The 18,583-nt window shown below is 39.2% G+C and overlaps 1 protein-coding gene across 1 annotated transcript in view; it reads right to left on the reverse strand.

Moving 5' to 3' along the window:
- The window catches only part of TMEM242 (transmembrane protein 242), a 40,673-nt gene extending 22,090 nt beyond the window's left edge, over window positions 1-18,583 (reverse strand). Inside the window, exons 1-3 of the mRNA XM_043888104.1 lie at window positions 18,385-18,583; window positions 17,762-17,862; window positions 8,849-8,986 (exon numbers count right to left, since the gene is read on the reverse strand). Of these exons, the coding sequence (XP_043744039.1) occupies window positions 8,849-8,986; window positions 17,762-17,862; window positions 18,385-18,472 (327 nt within the window). The 5' untranslated portion in view covers window positions 18,473-18,583. The remainder of the gene's footprint in view (window positions 1-8,848; window positions 8,987-17,761; window positions 17,863-18,384) is intronic.

Genomic DNA, 18,583 nt, shown 5'->3' on the forward strand with positions numbered 1-18,583 from the left:
AGGGATCAAACCCAGGTCTCCTGCATCGCAGGCAGATTCTTTACCGTCTGAGCCACCAGGGAAGCCCAATTGATGTATTTTTTTTTTTTTCCATAGTTTTAGATATTTGTAAGTGACTAACCAGTAATAGGCTGGAGTAGGAAATGGCAACCCACTCCCGTATTCCTGCCTGGAGAATACCATGGACAGAGCCTGGTGGGCTACAGCCCGTGGGGTCGCCGAGAGGCAGACGTGACTGAACACAGCACAGCAATGAGGAGCAGGTACCTTTGAGAAGAAAGCTTAAGGGGAAAGCCTGCGCTCTCAGGTCTTCACTCTACAATGCTCTGGCTAGAGATCAGCTCACGTGAGCCCAATTTTCTATGCTCAATGTAAGAAAGTAAGGACAAAGGAAAAGAAAACACGTGAAATCAAGGCTACCACCCCTCCAATGGCGTTAAGACTGAGAACATTCTTGAGGTAATTAGGCCTGATTTGTGTCAGGCCTGGGAACAAGAATGCTTCTATGGCAGAGCTTATCTCTCCTGGTAACTGTTGCACATTCTTATTGTATAAAATGCTGGGGGCCCTATTTTACTTATAAAAGGAAAGTGGTGGGTTTTTGAAGAGGAATCTTGGCAATATGCCAAGACAGCTGAATCCCTTCTTCCCTCCTCCCTTGGCTTTAAAAAAGAAAAAGAAGAAAGTAAGTACATCAGTCATTATCTCCCATTTTAAGCTGAACAAGCCCCTTTGACTGGGTCTCCCTGTCACCAAAGTGCTTCTCCACCTTCACAGAGTGCCTCTCACCACCAGGAGGCCAAGCCCGTCAGAGCCGCACTGGATCGGGAAGTGAGGGGGACAGAGATGTTCTTGTCACCTCGGACCTGAGTTCAACCGGTGCACAGTGCCACTCTCAATTAATTTAAAAATGATTCCAGGAAAACCAGGCCTCAACGCTTAAGCTGTTTGAAGGCCCGAGAGCTTGACAGATGGAGACATTTCTGCAAGGTCATGATGACGTGTTCTGAGCGGTCAAGGAGGTACCATCAGGAAGAGTAAGCCAGGCTGGGGCTGCTGACAGGCAGTGATCAGAATAAGAAACTGAAGCTCTCTTCCTGGAGTGGAGGAGCTCTCCTCCTCTCTTCCTGGAGGCAGAAGCTGGCAGAAATCTCTGGAAGCAATGAAACAAGATTAGGCGAGGATGTAGAAAAATGTTTCAGCCTCTTTTCGGACTTCCCCTGCAGACCACTCAGAAGTGGCTACCATGAAACAATTTGCCAGGAGACTCAGATTTGTTTTTAATCTTTGACTTAAACCAATGAATAGTATATAGCATGAAGTCTGCTTCCTTCTTAGATATCTTAGAAGGGGAAAACTCTAAAGCTTTCCCTTAGTTTTATTTTACATATGGCGCTTGAGCATTCAGCCTACAATGCTGCTTTCATTTGAAATGAGTAAACATAATAAATGCACTTAAGACGAGATATACCAGAATGTTGGTAAAAACTGAAATTAGCAAAAAGTCAAGAGATTTGACTGTAACTAGCAAAAGCCCTCAAGTTGGTCATAAGGTAATTAAGAAGTGGGCCCAAATATTAATATAAAAGCATTCCTAGCAACAGCTACCAAAAAGAGACTGGAAAAAATAAGTTTTATTAGAGCATGTCCAATATTGTCCCAGAGATGAGGTGTAATATTCCTTCCTGTAAAAGATCTTTCTTAGAATACATTCAGATGACCGACAGGCACGTGCAAAGATGCTCAACACCGCTCATTACTAAAGAAATGCAAATTAAAACTACAATGAGGTACCACCTCACACCAGTCAGAATGGCCATCACCTAAAAGTCTACAAATAACAAATGCTGGAGAGCGTGTGGAGAAAAGGGAACTCTCCCACACTGCTGGTGGTGATGTAAATTGGTCCAGCCACTATGGAGAACAGTATGGAGGGTCCTCAAAAAAATAAAAAACAGAGTTGCCATTACGATCCAGTAATCCCACTCCTGGGAACATATTAACAGAAAACTGTAACTCAGAAAGAGACATGCACCCCTATATTCACAACAGCACTATTTACAACCAAGACATGGAAACAACCTAAACATCCATCAGCAGATGAATGCATAAAGACATGGTGTATACATGTACAGTGGACTATTACTCAGCCATAAGAAAGAGTGAAATAACGCCATTTGCAACAACATGGATAGACCTAGAGGTTATCATATTAATACTAAGTGAAGGAAGTCAGAAAGAGAAAAACAAATACCAAAGGATATCACTTATATGTGGACTCTAAACTATGACACACATGAACTTATCTACAAAAACAGACAAAGGGAGCCGACTTGCAGTTGCAGGGGGCAGGGAGGGCCGGCGTGGGAATTTGGTGCAAACTAATATATAGAGAACGGATAAACAAGGTCCTGCCGTCGAGCACAGAGAACTACATTCAATATCCTGTAATAAGCCATAATGGAAAAGAATTTTTAAATAAGATCTTCCTTAGAACAGGAAAGAGCTTCCCTAATAGCTCAGTTGGTAAAGAATCTGCCTGCAATGCAGGAGACCCCGGTTCAATTTCTGGGTCGGGAAGATCCCCTGGAGAAGGGATAGGCTACCCACTCCAGTATTCTTGGGCTTCCCTGGTGGCTCAACTGGTAAAGAATCCGCCTGCAGTGCGGGAGACCTGGGTTTGATCCCTGGGTTGGGAAGATCCCCTGGAGAAGGGAAAGGCTACCCACTCCAGTATTCTGGCCTGGAGAATTCCATGGACTGTAATAATCCATGGGGTTGCAAAGAGTCGGACACGACTGAGCGATTTTCACTTTCACTTAGAACAGGAAAAGTCAAACGACAATTTTTAGAGAAATGTTTAAAATATGTATGTTTTAACATGTTTAACTTTTAGTTTTTTTAAGAAAAAGAGGTCTGGGCTTTTGAGAAAAAAGCAACCTATATTAAATGAGGAGGCAAGACTGGGGCTGTAGAGTATGCATGACTCCAATCACAGATTATTCCCATAAATCTGTACAGCAGCAGGTCTTCAGAGAGCCAGGTAAAGGAAGACATTTTCCGTATGTCAGACTGGCAAAAATTTCAGAGTAACAAAAGCCACTAATGGCAAGGATGCTAGGAAACTTGTATACATTGTTGATATCTTCTAAATTTTATACATTTTTCTGGGGGGACATTTAACAACAGATATCAAAAACATTTTTTAAAAAATACACTTTGATTCAACAATAACATCTTGTCTTTAGAACACATTTCTTGACAAACACAGTACAAAAAGATGTATGCCTACAGAGGTTCACTACGTTGTTTGATTACAGTCTAAGTGCTGCTGGCTGATTAAGTAAATTATAACTTACAACTGAGCACCACAGAGCCATTAAAAGTAATGGAGACTTATATACTCTACTATGCAAAGATGTTCCCATGACTATTCAGTGAAAAAAAGTTTTAGAGTAGTACAATAAAAAACATTTTACAATTACATGAATATGCCTATACAAGGTCTAAATGGATGTTTCTACTATAATAAGTGATTACAACTCAGAGATTTCTGGTGATTTTTTAACTTTTCTACATTGACTTTTTAAGCAATGTGTACATATTTTTTTACAAAACACAAAACCATCTTTGTTCAAAAAAAGATAGGTCCTAAATATTTTTCTTTAAATACCAATATATATAAATAAAAACAAATACCTTTTATTCCATGGTTTTAAAAAAAAATACAACAAAACTCCATTTATAAGTTGATTTTTAAATTAAAATATTGGGACAACTTAAAGTATTTCACAATAAATGAAAATGTTTCCATTCATGGTTTTATTACTATCAAAGTTTTAGCTCCTGTGAAGACAACTGTAAATGACTTGTAAATTTTAACTATACCAAGTACCATGAATATATTCTATACAAACTACAGTAAATGTTAGCAGTGGGTGATTCTGACCAGTATTTTGAGATAACCTCACCTCAAACAAATGTACAGGTCCATTAGGCATGAAAAGCTATAATGATTCCAATCATATTAATCAGGAATTTTTTATACACCTAATGCTTTTTCTTCAAAGGGAAGGAAAAAAAAAGACCTAAGACAGTCTGACCATAAATATGCTCAACCTCTCAGTCTATACTGACTATAAACAATAAAAGGTAAAAAAGTTAACATTTAAATAATTGTAGGTGGCATGGTTTTTCTTTTGACAATTGATGGGTCACCAGTTAGTATCACTAATGCCCTTACTGCCTGAAAAGCATTTAATCTCCATAAGTCAGTCTCTAAACTTAACATGAACCCATACTAAATGTTCATTCTTTTCACAGTTCAGTGGCTGTGATAAAATAATCACATGATAAAATACCATAATTCAAAGTAATTGATGAGCCCATTCTGAGCGATCAGGCCATGCCCACAGCTGGTGAGCAGGGTGGAGATGGTGTGGTGACGCCAGGCTGGACATGCACTAATTCTGACTCAAAGGCAGGCAGGGGTCCCACTTTAAACCCTGGGCACCCTGATTTGCTTCAGATGGCTGACAAGAGAGCTTCCACCAGCTCTCTCCTTTTTTTGGAATCTCTTCTTAAATGATCTACCATTGTGTAAATTAAAATTTTTTCTTTATATCTGATATATTAAACATGTTCCATGTGAAATGAAATCCTATACTAACTCTGAATAAACAACGAGTAAATCCAAAATATTTCTAAGAAACTGAAGAGCTTTGCTTTAGGGCTTCCCTGGGCACTCAGTGGTAAAGAATCCACCTGCCAATGCAGGAGACGCCCCTTTGGACCCCAGACCCAGGAAGATCCCACAGGCCGTGGACCAACTAAGCCCGTGAGCCACAATTATTGAGCCCACGGGCCCAAACCACCGAGTCCACGTGCCGCAACTACTGAGGTTTGCCTGTCCTAGAGCCCGTGCCCCGACTCGAGAAGCCACCGCAGTGAAAAGCCTCTGTGCTGGGAAGGCAGCGCACCACAACCAGAGAGCAGCACCGCTCACCGAAGCGAGAGAAAGGCCCTCGCAGCAACCGAGACCCAGCACAGCCAAACATAAACGTAAGTAAAGAAAAATTAAAAAAAAAAAAAGCTTTGCTTTAAGCATTTTCAACATGGTCCCTTTTAGGCCAGCAGATGGAGCTGTGAATTAAAACAGGGAAGGCGCGCTGCTCCAGGTCAGCCACTAGAGGGCACCCTTTTTGAGGGAACTGGTTTATACCAGAGATTTATTTACAATTTAACTATCTGAAGCAGGAACTGATTCTGATTTACATGTGTTTATCTAGAATGACCATCTCAATACTCAGTGAATGCAAAGGCTGGGACCATTTTTGCTCAACATTTTTTGACTAAAACTTTTCCTTCCTCACAAAAGAATGATATTTCCTAGTAAGAGGAAGTAAATAGTAATAAAAGTTCATCACTGGAATCAGGGCAACCTCACAGTTATCATCAAAACTCTAAATGCAGAACTGGAATATACCACATTGCTCTCCATAAGCCTCAGAGCAGAGTCATCTAACAAGAATTTCCTTGGAAAATCACCCATACTGTCTACCGGGGAGCTCTGTCTTAGCACAGGGAAGGCCCACATCTGTCTTTTGAATAAACAAATTAATAAACACCATGGCTTTTAAGAGATGTATCCTAAAAAATTACCAGTGGGTTCATTTTTCTGTGAGACTTCTCAGACATGGCAAAAGTGCCAATCAAAAAGAATTCTGCCCCTCAGATATTTTATTTAGGTAATAATCTCTTATCAGTGCCATAAAACAAAAAGTTCACATTCTAGAAACTAAAATAGCACAGTTGGGGGGCACATGTACACCTGTGGCTGATTCACGTGAATGTATGGCAAAAACCACCACAATATTGTAAAGTAATTAGCCTCCAATTAAAATAATTAATTTTTTTTCCATTTATTTTTATTAGTTGGAGGCTAATTACTTTACATTATTGTGGTGGTTTTTGCCATACATTGACATGAATCAGCCATGGTAAAATAATTAATTTAAAAAAAAAATTGCACAGCCTAGTCCATAAAGCCCAAGTTCTCAAGCATATAATGTAGAGCCTAATTTTGTTGGTCTATGAAAATCTGGATTGATTCATCATGACTCTTCTAAATCAGACTGTTCATATTTTTAAATACCTTAAAACTTCACTACTTGATTTATGACCTACATTATTGAACTCTAGAAACATTATCAATTCCATGCACTCAATGTGATGTGCTAACAGACTGCCATTTTTATAGAAATCAAAAACTTAATAACTTTACTCTTATTTGCATGCCCCCCCAAGCAGAGTTCACATGTGGTCAAGGAGGTTTTGTGAACTCCCCAGCAGTTGTGCTTTATAGTCAGCATAAATTAATAAAAATAAAACGTAGGACTATTTTTTAAAAGCAGTATTACTACTAAAGCAATACATGTTTAAGAGTTACAAAGAAAAGTAAAATAAGAAATTCACCCACACGCCCATAATTCATTCACATATTATCACCAGACATATTTTCTCCCAATCTTTTCCATTTGTTCTCAAATAACGGCTCCCATATTATAGGAGAAAATAATGGCCCGTCCTATACCAGTCTGCGGTCAACGATAATGTTAAGAGATGAGGTTCACATTGAAGATACCCAGTAAAATCTGTCAAGTTATCAAGACTGTGGATCACGCCACAATCAAAACCAAGTTCGCTCCCTCTGTCCCCCTGCCTGGCCCCTTCGACCTACTCCTTTATTGCCCATCTTAGCTAAGGGAGGTAAAATTGGAAATAGTCTAGGTTCTGCAGACCATGAGACTTGCCTTCAAATCTTGACTCTGTCAATTACAAGCTGCGTGATCTCGAGCAAGTGACTGACCTGAGTCCCTACTTCCTCATTTATAACATGGGGGATATTAATACCTGCTTCATAGTTATTGCAAAGATTAAATAATCTGCTATGTCTAAAATGTCTGGTACAATGCCTGAAATGAAGAGATTTTATATTTCTCAAAAGGAAAACTGAGGTGTCTAAAAATCATCAAAAAATCTTCAGTCACAAGTTCTCTAACTTTTTCAGTCAATCCCTATTTTATTGTTACAATGACTATTGGGCAGTTACTTTAAATATAAACATTAGACTAGGAAAAAAGCAACATCTGTTTGTCTATCAGTATGTTTTAAGTGAAAAGTACACTAATGCCTATGTAGTTATGATTAAACCAAATGTGGACGATTTAATAATAACACCTGTTACTCCAACAACTCCCCCCCAACCCTTGCATTAATTTCCCCACGCTTATCAGCACAAATTATTGTCAACCCGCAACACAGGAGACCTGGGTTCGATCCCTGGGTCAGGAAGATCCTATGGAAAAGGAAATGGCAACCTACTCCAGTACTCTTGCCTAGAAAATTCCATGGGTGGAGGAGCCTGGTAGGCTACAGTCCATGGGGTCATAGAGAGTCAGACACGACTGAGCGACTTCACTTTATCATCAGCACACACACATGCTGTTAATTCAACCAATTTAAAAAACAAACACTCTCTTGATTCTATTCCCCCTCGTAGCTACAATCCCATTTCTTTCTTTCCCTTTAGAGCCAAACTCAAGACTTGCCCATACACAGCCTCTGATCTCTCTCCTCTGTTCTCCTTCGCATCCACTCCACTCAGGCTTTATCCACCAATGACACCATGTTGCCAGTTCAGCAAATGATCAGTCCTCATCTAATGTGATGTGTACCCGGCATCCACCTTTCTTCACCTGGATCCAGGTCGCCATTCTCCTGGGTTTCTCTACCTCTTTGGTAGGGAAACCTCCGTGATATTCCTCAACCTCTAAACCTTAGAAACTCCCAAGAGCTCCTTCCTCAGACCTTTTCTCTTTCTGCTCAGCATTCACTGCCTTTGTGAGCTCATCTGATCTCATGTTACAGAAAAACCCCAACAAACTTTTTGGCCAACTCAATACTACCCACATACTGATGAGTCTCCACTTAATACCTTCACCTTGACCTCTCCCCTGAATTCCACATGTCTATATCTAACCGCTCACTTGACTCTTCACCTGGCCCGTGGCTATCTAAAAGCTCTCTCAAAACTCACAAGCCCCAGACTGAGCTCCTCACATGATCCCCTAATATCTGTTCCATTCACACTGGTCCTGTCCATTTCCTAGTTGCTCAGACCAAACCCTGGAGACACCCTTGACTTGACTTTCACCTCCGACATTCAATTTGTAACAAATCCTTATTGCCCCTACCTTTGAAACAGTGATTTATCTGGAACTGCTTTTCATCAACTCTACTGCGGCCACCCATTCTAAACCATTACCAACTCTCACCTGTCACAAAGAGCATGGTCCACAGAACTTCTCATTATTCTGAATGCACAGCTCTTCAGCTTGGAGTATAAATTACACACATACAGGCACTAAGTCTTTTTCCAATAATGTGTAAACACATTAATAATTGAAATAGCAATTTTAAAAGCTTTAACTATTTTACAATGATGTTTATAAATATGGATGTCAAACAGCATAGAAAACTATTCCAAATTAAATAATTTTCCAGAACAAGTAGCTCTCACCAATTTATACAGAACGACCATTTGCTATGAATTAGTCATTACTTTAATTATATTTGAAGTTTTACCACCTTCAAACATTTAAATTATTTATATGATTTACTAGTAATGACCAGCTGCCTAGTTATCAGCGAGAACTCAGTCAATGCTCTGTCATCACTTCCCCAGACAGTAAATAAACTATATACAAATTTGAAAATCCAGAAGATTTATGCAGGACAAAATGGAATCAACATTCCAGATACCAACTATAGGGCTGTAGTTACTTACACTGTGCACTCCTAAAGCCTTCCAGACGGCGAAGCTGATCACACCGACCCCACACCAGGCATAAAGTGAGCCCCACCCCAGGGCTCTCAAGGCCAGGGAAGACCCGCTCTCTGGTAAGGCAGCTGTGGCCATACTTCCCTGCAATGAAGACAAGAAAGGTTGAGGTAAAAATCATCACTTTGAAAGAATAAATATTCGGGGAGTGTTTGAAATTAATGACTCTCGGGTTAGCACCATGATAACTGGGACACCGGACCAATTCAAGTTCAAATTCCAGCTCCGCTACTTAATAACTGCATAACTTAAGTCACAATTTCTCTGACAAAACTGAGTGTGCAAGGCACTGTGCCAGAAGCCAGGCTAAGTACACAGAGCAACTTCTGACAAAACACTTTGATCCGGGGGTGGGGGTGGGACACAGACACCTAGAAGTTATGATGGAAATGGAAAGGGCAACAACAGAACAGCACACATGAACAGGGAAATTATGCACCCAGAGGAGGACATCCAGTCTACTCGCAGGAAAGGGAAGTTCTACTGAATGTGGTTAGCTACTCTTCCATATCTCTTGTTTTATGAATAAACTGCACAAGTGGTATTCACATACTAAATGTTTCTTTTCACCACTGATACTAATGATTAAATTAGACTGATCAGAAGGACCAAAGCCACATTTTGCCTTATACCGTTAAATGACCATTAATCCTATTTCTAAATAAGATTAATTTTTTTTATAAGATTGCAGGACTGCAATCTCCCAGGGAGCCTGTATTTCCAAATACTACATAACAGTTAATAATTATACACGAAAAGAAAAGTGAGACGTGTTAGTTGCTCAGTTGTCTCCGACTCTTTGCGACTACATGGACTGTAGCCCGCCACACTCCTCTGTCCACGGAATTCTCCAGGCAAGAATGCTGGAATGGGTTGCCATTCCGTTCTCCAGGGGATCTTGCTGACTCTGGGATCGAACCCAGGTCTCTTGCACTGCATCAGATTCTTTGCCATCTGAGTCACCAGGAAAGCCTCGATAATTATATATAGCTTTATATATATATAGACAGATAGATATATGTATATATGGCTTATATTGCTCCCTTACTATATGACAAGCACTGTTTAAAGCATTTTGCATGTATTAATTCACTGAGCCTCACTCTGTGAGACAGATACTATGATCCTCATTTCACTAAAGACCAAGCTAAGGCAGAGAGAGATTAAACAACTTGTTAAAGGTTTCACAGCTTATAAAAGTTAGAGCACTTCAGCAGTCTGGCTTTATAGACTAACAGGAATTTGCCAGTAATTTCTTTCTTCTGATTCTAAACATAACACAACACAAATGTAAATTAAAGTATCTTTTTAAGTGGAAACAAGTCCACAGTGTAAATTAGAATAAAAACCATCATTACTTAGGGTAATTCAAATATTCACAATGCTGAAATAGACAAAGATGTGATAATACATATGGGTCTACTTGAAACCAACTACGGGGCATTCACTTATTCCCATAGTTTGAACTGAATATGAAATATAATTTATCCTTTGAAAAAATTTTAAAGGAAACTGTAGAATTTAGGAAATATTAAGAATTTATTATTTTTCTCCATGAGCCTGTCTGCCAAAACACATTAAACATCAACAAACAAAAATAAAAATTTTAACTTCCTCAAAAGCTGAACCTTACTTTTTTCTGATTATATAATCACTGAGGAAAATTTGGTATGTATAAAAAATAGGATGGATTAAAAAAATTCCATCTTATTATCCAGTAAACCATGGTAAACATTTTGACATTTTAAAAACAAGTTAACACCACTAAAATGTTTTTAATCTTCAATTTTCATCCTCTCATAGTGTCAAGAACTCAAATATTTTTAATGGTAACACTGCACTGACATCATAATTTACTTAGCCATTTGTTATTAATATATACTAACTTCAGGTTTTTATATTAATTTTTTTGTATTAAAAACTTCCCTGTGCCTAAACACTTATCTACATTTCTGATAAAGTCCTTGCGGAAAATTCCTCAAAATAGAATTACTAAGTGGAGAAAGCATGACTATTTTATAAGCTGACAGACATACAAAGTGTTTTTCAAAAGGTTGTACTAAGTTACAATGCCGTTTTATGAGGGCCATTTCAAGCTAGCCAGTATCAGATGGTCTCAGGAAAACTATAAACACAAAAAAGAAACCTTTGAAATTTATATAAGACTATTTATAACTTATATTTCTATTGTTACTGACAATGACTATTTGTCCAAGTTATGAGCCAACGTTTATGCCTTTTGAATTGCATATTCATGTTATATACTTAAAGTCTTCTAATTTGTATATTCTTTCCATATTAATGTACTTTGAAGCCCTATCATATGTGCTGTAGTATTTCCCTAGTTTGTCTGGGGTTTTTTTGATGGGTTCCCACTTTCTTGACCAAGGATGGAACCCACACCCCCTGCAGTAGAAGCGCAGTCTTAACCACTGGACTATCAGGGAAGTCCCAGGTTAGTTTCATCTTTCTATTTTGCTTTTTGCTTGTCTGTTTTTGATCAAAGATGCATTCTAAAGATTTTAAGCTATTAAAACTTCCCTCATCCAAGTCACAGTCATTTCTTTCCATCTAGCTATATTTCTGTTTAAAAAACTTCCTTACCCCTAGCTTTTTAGTTCATCTGATATTTATTTTAGTCCTGTTGGAAGCTGATAACTAAAGGGAATTTACTTCCCCAATAGTTTAGCAACTGCCCCAGCACCATTCTATGGATTAATCCTTCTCCTATCAAACATTTTTGAGAAAATTAATAGAGGTTTGTTTCTAAGCTATTTTCATACTATGAATTTTATACCAGAATCACATGGATGTAATTACAGAATCAGAAAAAGTCTTAATATTCATAAAGTATTTACATCATACACATTCAGTTCAGTCGCTCAGTTGTGTCCAAGTCTTTGCAACCCCATGAATTGCAGCACGCCAGGCCTCCCTGTCCATCACCAATTCCCAGAGTTTACTCAAACCCATGTCCATCCAGTTGGTGATGCCATTCAACCATCTCATCCTCTGTCGTCCCCTTCTCCTCCTGCCCCCAATCCCTCCCAGCATCAGGGTCTTTTCCGATGAGTCAACTCTTCGCATGAGGTGGCCAAAGTATTGGAGTTTCAGCTTCAGCATCAGTCCTTCCAATACACCCAGGACTGACTTCCTTTAGGATGGACTGGTTGGATCTGCTTGCAGTCCAAGGGACTCTCAAGAGTCTTCTCCAACCACAGTTCAAAAGCATCAATTCATCAGCACTCAGCTTTCTTCACCGTTCAACTCTCACATCCATACATGACCACTGGAAAAACCATAGCCTTGACCAGACAGACCTTATTGGCAAAGTAATGTCTCTGCTTTTAAACATGCTATCTAGGTTGGTCATAACTTTCCTTCCAAGGAATAAGCGTTTTTTAATTTCATGGCTGCAATCACCATCTGCAGTGATTTTGCAGCCCAAAAAAATAAAGTCTGCCACTGTTTCCACTGTTTCCCCATCTATTTGCCATGAAGTGATGGGACCAAGATGCCATGATCTTAGTTTTCTGAATGTTGAGCTTTAATCCAACTTTTTCACTCTCCTCCTTCACTTTCATCAAGAAGCTTTTTAGTTCCTCTTCACTTTCTGCCATAAGGGTGGTGTCATCTGCATATCTGAGGTTATTTATATACTTTTTATCAAATATTTCTTAAGTTTTTACCTATTCATTCTTCCAGAAAAACCCTAGAACATCTTGTCAAGAGTCCTTCCAACTCCCACTCACCCTATTCACTGACATTTTCATTAGAATGACATCAAACATTAGCTAACAGGTAAGAGAAAATCTGTAACATCCTGTCTTTCATCTGGAAATATATTTTCATTTACTCAAGTCTTTTTTTTTTCTTTTTAGAAAATTGTCTTTATATTGCTCAACCCGTTTATTTTCTATTCAACCCATTCTTTTTTTTTTCCCCAATTATTTTTATTAGTTGGAGGCAACCCATTAAATAAAGGTTTTCTATTTTTTTAAGGCATGTATTTGTGATTAAGAATGCTATTCACAGTACATAGAAACATTTTGTTTATCTGTATCCCCATGCTTTAAACCTAACAGATCTTATCTAAAGACATACTTCTTGCAGAAATAGCCTGGTCCCGACCAGATTCTCAAGAGATTTTCCTTAGCCATTTTCTTTGATGAAAACAATATACTACTCTCTTATCTTATTCCTTTTCTCAGGCTGCTATAATTTCAGTGGTTCCCTAGACGCTGCAGACCTCACATAAATACACCAACTCCTAACTGGCTTATTTCCATCCAGCAGCAGCATCATTAACCAATTATTATTACACCAGGCTTAGTGTAGGTGCTCTGGCTTAAGTTTTATTTTTGAAACTTAAAAATTTCTTATTTCCCTGGGGACAAAAACTATATATATTATAGACCTACAGTAATCTTTTTCAAAGTCTACATAAATCCACATGTTTTGCTAAGAAAAAAGGTAACGAAGGGTTATAAATACAACCCTTAAAAACACAGCAATACTCCCAACAAAATCTTAGGTTTGCCAAACTTTCAGATTTTTTTTTTTAAAAAGGTACATGCTGTATTTGTATATCAGTCTCAGAAACTGACTGTGAGGGAAGTGAGTTATTATCAGCTATCGTCCATATACTCTAAAACTAATTTTAGTGGAAATGATGTTAAAAATTGATTTGTTCTTAAGTTTTTAAAAGTCTAGTCATCAAGCTTTATCCACTGGAGTTATATGTCACATGGCCTTTATACAGCCTGCTCAGAGTTTTAAAAATGAACACTGACTGACTGGCAGCAGCAAAGACTGACTTGCCAAAAAATAATGCTGCTCTTTAGATATAACCACATATGCTAGTCACATATGTATAAATCAAAGCTGTGTTTTTCTTCAGTACCACATTGTTTATTCTTTTCACTTAAATTAAAATGAAGGCGTGTGCACATGGAAGTTGAACTTAACAAATCACAAGGTAGTTATGATACTTAATATCTAAAACAGGAAAATCATTCTCTATTATTTTGTACTTATAATGCCTCTTATGCTTAAATACATGGTGCCTTTTATATTCTATGTATTCTTAAGAAGATTTAATCTATTATTCACAGGTACAGGAACGATCAAGAGCAAATTGTTCAGTTTGTCAGAAAGTCAACTGCTTACCTAAGAATAAGGTTCATGTTTTTAGTTTTGTTTTTTTTTTTCAGTTTAATCTTGGGATGAATCGGATATAAATCAAATTCTGATATTTAAAAAGAATGTTCAACCTAGCTATTTCCCCCACAGAGCATTCTTAGCTGATATATTTTGCTATATTCTTTACATCACAGAAAGAGCTGTGTTGCATTATACCAAAGTAAAGATTTGTTCTTATAATTTCTCAGAAGTTATAGCTATATCAGAAAGATGATGACTCACTCTTTCTGTCCATTACCTAAATGGGTCTTGAAATAACTCAGTTATTTGAAGAATATTTAACTTCCAAAAGAGGATGTGCTCAAATTTCCTGGTCTCAGGATCCATTTATACTTGGATCCCAAAGATTTCTGATTATGTGAATTAAAATAACCATCCTACAAAACATTTAGCACAAAAAGAGGCAATGTTTTACATTTTTGCTCATCTTTTAAATGTATGGTTTAACAAAAGAGCTTTACTTTCACACATGCATCTATATTCAATCTGTTGCAATGTTTTTTGGTTGAAGTATACAAATACTCAAGATGGTAAAGAATCCGCCTGCAATGTAGGAGACCCAGGTTCAATCCTCAGGTTGGAAAGATCCCCTGGAGAAGGGAATGGCTACCCCCTCCAATCTTCTTGCCTGGAGAATTCCATGGACAGAGGAGCTTGGCGGACTACAGTCCATGGGGTCGCAAAGAGTCGGACACGACTGAGCGACTAACACTTTCACTTTTTTTCATACAAATAAAATCTATCCTCACACAGGTATGTGATCGGAAGAGTATTTTAATAGCCTCCCTTCTTTGATATATACCCAAACTCAACAAATAGTTTCTTAAAAATGATCTGCAATATGGAATAAAAAATTGTATCAATAAATTGTTGTACTTTGTTACATTAAAATCCATTGGTGTATTTTTCATTTTGAATGCAACTTTCATCCATGCATCATGATCACTCAGAAAATACTGACTTGCCAAAAGAAGTTATCTTTCAGACTCTTGACATCATTTATTAAATATTAAAATCACATCATTAATATCACTACCAATCTCAGAAAAAAGCTTCAGGTGTTTAAGCAGCTGGCAAGCTCACAATGGCAGACACAGTTTTCTAAATTCAATTTTACCTATAAAGGGTGGAATTTTATTATCGGCGACACATACTAACAATTGCTCGCTTGAAGAGAAGGTTCATTTTGTTCATTTTGAAGAAAATGTCTACCTACTTCTGAATAACTATAGCTTGTCAGTTGCTCTTTCAAGTGAAAACAATATACCATGAAAAAAAGTGGCTAGTTCAGACTGTAACTCAATCACACAAGCGCTTTATCTTGAGAAAAACATACTGCTTTGGTACAATGCAAAGTGCTTTATGTGTACCTCCCATTTCTTCACACAGACTATTAAAGAGGTTATGATCAAGGGTCAAGATATCAAAAAATAATTTTACTGCTTCAACAAGGATATTCTTCTGCAAAGATGGCATTAACCACAGGTGCGCGGAAAGGAAGAACACAATGCCTGCTAGTACACCCTGGGGCCACTGCCTCAGCTACAGCAAGGCACCAGCACTTTTATCCTTTACTGTGTCTGTACCTGCCGAAAAATTGATGCTTTTGAATTGTGGTGTTGGAGAAGATTCTTGAGAGTCCCTTGGACTGCAAGGAGATCCAACCAGTCCATCATGAAGGAGATAAGTCCTGGGTGTTCATTGGAAGGACTGATGCTGAAACTCCAATACTTTGGCCACCTCATGCGAAGAGTTGACTCATTGGAAAAGACCCTGATGCTTGGAGGGATTGGGGGCAGGAGGGGAAGGGGACGACAGAGGATGAGATGGCTGGATGGCATCACCAACTGGATGGACATGGGTTTGAGTAAACTCTGCGAGTTTGTGATGGACAGGGAGGCCTGGTGTGCTGCGATTCATGGGGTCGCAAAGAGTCAGACACGACTGAGCGACTGGACTGACTGACTGACTGACCATTAGTGCAAGTGTCTTAGCAGTATCACAATAGTAACTGACTTTACAGAACCCCCAAAGGGTCTCAAGAATCCCCACGGTTCTGTGGGCCTCAGTTTGAAAATCACTGTGTTAGATCATTAAGGCCATATGTGGTATCAAACCTTAGAACTGCAAAATAGAATGCAAAGTTATGAATGTGTGTGGTTTTTTTTTTTTCCTGAGAGAGAATTGCTAGCTTTCATCAGATTCTCAAAAGATCTGTGACCCAAAGGTTATCATGTTAACTTGGATTTAGAAATCAACCAAAACTCCACTATTAAAGCATCACTATCACTCAGGTTTCACTGATTTCTGCCACAAGATACATATTTCTGCTCTGAAAATACTCTGTAACATAGGGAGGAGATGACCATGAAGTTCTTTACAGAGATTTGGAAAACTCCCTATGAACCCTGAGTATATTCAAAGGGGAAACCAAATGCACTTTTAATGTGGTCTCCTGCCATTCTTATGGCTTAAATACAATTAGAAGATATTACAGATAAATACAAGTCAAAAAGGAATTAACTGGCTTATGATTTTTCACATAACACTTTTTCCAAAGAAAATATCAAATTCTAATTATATTGTTACTTGTGTGATTATTTATATAACATCTGTCTCCCACACCAGACCTAGCTTCCTGAGGGGTACATGTTCTGTTCATTTTTGTATCTCTCATACCTAGCTAGCACAAGGCCTGCACATAGAAGATCCCAAATAAACATTTATTGAAGAAATAAGTTAAGGGATAAACAAACCATAAGATGTAGGTAGGATAGAGATGGGACAATGCAGAAAAACAACCACAATGGGAAGGAAATTACTCAACTTGTCCATGACAGGTGACTGCTCAAACTTGCTCATGGAATTAGGATTTTCTGCCCTCAGCTGCTTATACTCATTGAACCAAAATTTATTGAGCACCTACTATGTGCTAAGGGCTTCCCTGGTGGCTCAGTGGTAAAAAAAAATCCACCTGCCAATGCAGAAGTGGGTTCGATCCCCGGGTGGGGCAGGTATGTGGAGGAAGAAATGGCAACCCACTCTAGTATTCTTGCCGGGGAAATCCCATGGATGGGGAAGCCTGGTGGGCTACAGTCCATGGGGTAGCAAAAGAGCTGCACACAACTTAAGTGACTAAACAACTACGTGCCAGGCAATTTTATAGGGAGTGGGGCTGCTGTACGGCACAAGGATGCATGGTTTCCAGGTTCAAAGAGCTGACTTGTGTTTATCATCGATACTAAGATGCACCATATTTCAACATTTTAACATCTTTGAGCCAGAAACGCCTACTGCAGTGTTGTCGCAGAATTTAACTGGCTTTTTTTTTTTTAGTGCTACATACAATATGGAGCCTCTTACAACTGAGAACAAATTTACCCAGATTTAGATTTAAAGTCATGCTGTGAACAGGAAATGTATTGGAGGAGCTTTCAAAGTCTGGGTCTGCTAACAGTTTAAAAGGCACATAATTACTTCTTTTTAGATGAAAATAAAGACAGTTGACTAATTTGTACCCTTCCTGAATCTACGAAGTCCACGCTGGTTTACTTCTTAAAGAGTAATATGAAAGGCCATCAACACTTTCTATTCAAAACTGCTGCCATTGATTTGTAAACAGCAATTGTGTTATGAATGGATTTCCGTGTAACAAACCTTATTGAACCACTCAGGACTTTTCTTTTTAGCCAAGGACAATGTTGTGGCAAATCCAGCTAGCATTCCTGCTGCAGCAACGGAACCAAGGAAAATTCCACCTGTCAAGAGTTTTGGAGGAAGGGAATGGGGGGTAGGGAGAGAGAGAGAAAAAAAAAAACAAAAAACCTGAAGTTAAAAAGATGGACACAAATAAGTTTCAGATACTATTTAAAAAATCAATTTCGAAATTCGAGAAATGACGGCTAAGACGCTCCTGGCAAAGGTAAATGATAGGGGCTGTGAAACCTGCGTGGCCTCACGACCTCTGGTTCCTGAGGCCATTCTAGTGTACCAGTCCCAAGAGCACAGAATAGGCACAGGGTCTCTTACCCTTTCTCCCGGGGACGAAAAAAGAGATAGTGGGAGTTAGAGAGGGGGGTGCGGGGGGAGACGTGAGAGAAACTGCAGAGGGAACTGGGTAAATGCAGCCTATACAGAACAGCTCGCGGGACCAGCCCACTAAACTCAGGGCATTCAAACCAAGGTCTCCCCGAGCAGCGTGTGCGTGGGAACGCCCGCTCCAGCGTAGGCTAGAGCCCCGGGTGAGCCTGCCCTGACACCCGCACCTCGCCACACCCCACCTTTAACCAGGAAAAGCCGGTCGTCGGCAGACGCCGAGGCCTCCGGCCTAGAGGACGGCTCTGCTGCCCCCGCGTCCGCCGCCTCCATCTTTCTGAGCCTCGGCTACCGCGTCCGGCGTCAACTGGACCCGGGTGGAAACGAGAGCGAGGCGGAGGAGAAAGGTTCCGCTGCCACCTCCCTCTGCGCAACCCGAATATC

The sequence above is a fragment of the Cervus elaphus genome, chromosome 26 (assembly GCF_910594005.1).
Source record: "Cervus elaphus chromosome 26, mCerEla1.1, whole genome shotgun sequence".
Lineage (NCBI taxonomy): Eukaryota > Metazoa > Chordata > Mammalia > Artiodactyla > Cervidae > Cervus > Cervus elaphus.